The 2951-nt window shown below is 34.6% G+C and overlaps 1 protein-coding gene across 1 annotated transcript in view; it reads right to left on the bottom strand.

The window, feature by feature from the left end:
• TCF21 (transcription factor 21) overlaps positions 1 to 1874 on the bottom strand; it is a 2686-nt gene extending 812 nt beyond the window's left edge. Inside the window, exon 1 of the mRNA XM_089676307.1 lies at positions 1315 to 1874. Within this exon, the coding sequence (XP_089532433.1) occupies positions 1315 to 1764 (450 nt within the window). The 5' untranslated portion in view covers positions 1765 to 1874. The remainder of the gene's footprint in view (positions 1 to 1314) is intronic.
• Between the last annotated feature and the right edge of the window lie 1077 nt (positions 1875 to 2951).

Below are 2951 nucleotides of genomic sequence, written 5' to 3'. Positions count from 1 at the left end.
TTATTTCAAAGAATCCCTGCATTACTACAAGAATATATTATATTTATAGTTGTTCAAAAACCAGGGGTGGCCACTTAGTATATTCTAGCTTTGTGTTTTTGTTTTACTATTCTATTTTATTTTACTTTTCATCTTGCCATTTTAATATTCCAGCCAGAAATGTATATGCAGTTTAATATGTGGAAAAAAGTAATAACTACAACAACAACAACAACAATAATAATACTAAAAGTAATAATAATAACTATTGCTTAACAAAAACAAATACTGCCACTACTGCTACTATTACTACTACTAACGTTTTGACTGTAATTACTTTTAGACATAGTAGTATTTATTTGTTGTGGTTTACCAGTAACTATTATTATTATCATTATTTGTTGTTGTTTAAAAGTAGTTAGTAGTAGCAGCATACTATTAATATTTGTTGTTGTTCATCAGTAGTTATTAATAATAATACTAATAATACCTATTGCTGAACAACAAATACTAATGCTGCTGCTATCACTACTACTGACTAATTAAAAACAGCAACAAATAGTGATAACTAATGTTAAAAATCATCAACAACTAATAACAATACCTACAGTTAAACAACTAATATTAATAACTGTTAATCAACAATTATTACTATTATAATTATTATTATTAATAATAATAGCAACTCTTAAAAACAACAATAAATAATAATAATAATAACTACTGTTGAACTACTACTACTACTACTAATAACTACTGTTAAACAACAACTAATAATAATAACTGTTATTATTATTATTATCATCATCATCATTATTTTTTTATTGTATTGGTCCAGAATTGTTTATTTTACTATTTATATTTTATTGCTTATTTTTGTATTGATTTTTCGCATATAAAGTAAATAAAATATTGTCTCACAGGTTTGTAAAAATCTAAATTTGTGATCCTGCTTTTAATGAAAACAAAACTCAAAAGCTGTACATTGTGTAACTTTTTTTTCTTAATTAAGGGAGTGGGATGTATGTTGTGCTGATATAGATAAAATTCCTCCCTTGTAAAAAAAAAAAAAAAAAAAAAATGAAGAAAGAAAAAAAAATCCTAACAGCTCCATAATTTACAGCCAAGGAGATAAGAGAAGAACTATGTCTACAGATTGCAGCTCTGCAGAGACTGTATTATTAAACAATACTTACAATACTCTCAGCTAAATGTTCGTTGTATCTGTCACCTGTCTTTCCTATCTTGGTATTGATAATAAGTGGTCACCCTATAGATGATCTGTAGATTGAATCTATACAACATACGTGAAAGTCGGTCTAATAGGGCACTTACCAGGTTGACAGGATGGATATATCCATTCTCATACTTGTCATTGGCTAGTATTTGCCTCAGATGAGCAATATAGCTTGAAGCCAGCCTGAGGGTGTCCAGCTTGGAGAGCTTAGTGTCCGGTGGTACCCAGGGTAAGGTAGTCTTGAGTCTGGAGAAAGCTTTGCTGAGTACCCTCATCCTGGCTCTCTCCCTGGCATTGGCAGCATTCCTCTGGACCTGCTTCCCTTCATGGTTAACCCCACCCAGGGGACTTTTCTTGCGTGGGGCTTTCCTCCTCTTTCCTGTAGCTCCTCTGCCTTTCTTTGGAGATCCATTGTCACAGTTGGAGCTTTCCTCGTTGCTGTCATTTGAAATCCCAAACTCTTTGCTAGAATCCAGTTTGCTGCCATCACATCCCAACATTTCCACCTCCTGGAAGTCCTCCACATCACTCAAAGAGCCAGTAGACATGGTCTGCAGACTGCCTGCTTGCCCCTTCTTCCCTTTAGGGATCAAGGTGTAAATGCAGAATAAAGGGGATGTGTTTGATGAACAATTTACAGTGGACACGCCTGTTCCAGTGTTTGTCTTAGGGAGAGAGCTGTGGAATTTGATGTGGACAGTAGTCATTTATTTATTGGATGGAGGGCGGGTCGGGGCTGAGCCTAATGATACAAGGAGGAGACATTCTCCCTAAAGATCTTCTCCCTCTCTTCTACTAGCCTATTGCTTCCTCCCACTACTCATCACTTACTAACATACTAGATTCCTAGAGCTAGCACACTCCATGCAATCTGGTGTACCTTAATCTTATCACTTGTATTACAAGTACTGTATGTATCATTTTAATAAACTAAACGATTGTTATATAAATATGTTTAAATCACACCTACTGCTGAGTTAATAACGTGCAATACAGCATCAATGCATCAACTAATGATCTCTCTTTGTGCACAATATATAAAACAGGCACAGGGGTTGATTTACTAAAACCGGAGAGTGCAAAATCTGGTGCAGCTCTGCACAGAAACCAATCAGCTTCCAGGTTTTTTTTTTTTTTTGGTCAAAGCTTAATTGAGCAAATTGAAGTTAGAAGCTGATTGGCTACCATGCACAACTGCATAAAATTTTGCACTCTCCAGTTTTAGTAAATCAACCCCTCAGTGACATCCTATGTGAGGATCTTCCTGAAATTCCAACATTGGTAGAATTCTAGGAGGGAGCATCGCAAGTGTCTATCATGACATGGCTGATGGCTTGCAGTGTCTGCTAGAGGTTTGGACCCTATTACAAAGGTCAGAGGCCATCAGAGCTCATTACTAGCTGATTTCTATAAAATAACAAACTGCCCCTATACTGGATCTAATACAGCAGGACACCCAGGGAACTAATTGCACAGGCAAGTCTGCAAATAAGCAGTCAATTAAAGTCAATAAAATAATGGTAATAGATAGTTTTTTGGTTTTTATATGTTTGCTGTTTGTCTGTAACAAATACAAGCAAAGTAGAATATCAGGACACAGTTATTGAAAAATGATTTTAATTAAATATAAAATCTGACTTCTTTACAAACAGGGAAACTTGATTCATTATGGATTTTTGCAATAAGACAGCTAAACGTTTAATAGATGTCATATATGTAATATCTCTCTCTCTCT

This window comes from Staurois parvus, unplaced genomic scaffold, assembly GCF_062004578.1.
Source record: "Staurois parvus isolate SC_StPar_1 unplaced genomic scaffold, SC_StPar_1.0 ptg000165l, whole genome shotgun sequence".
NCBI lineage: Eukaryota > Metazoa > Chordata > Amphibia > Anura > Ranidae > Staurois > Staurois parvus.
Note: the sequence above shows the minus strand (reverse complement) of the source record. Positions and strands in the feature narration are given on the sequence as shown.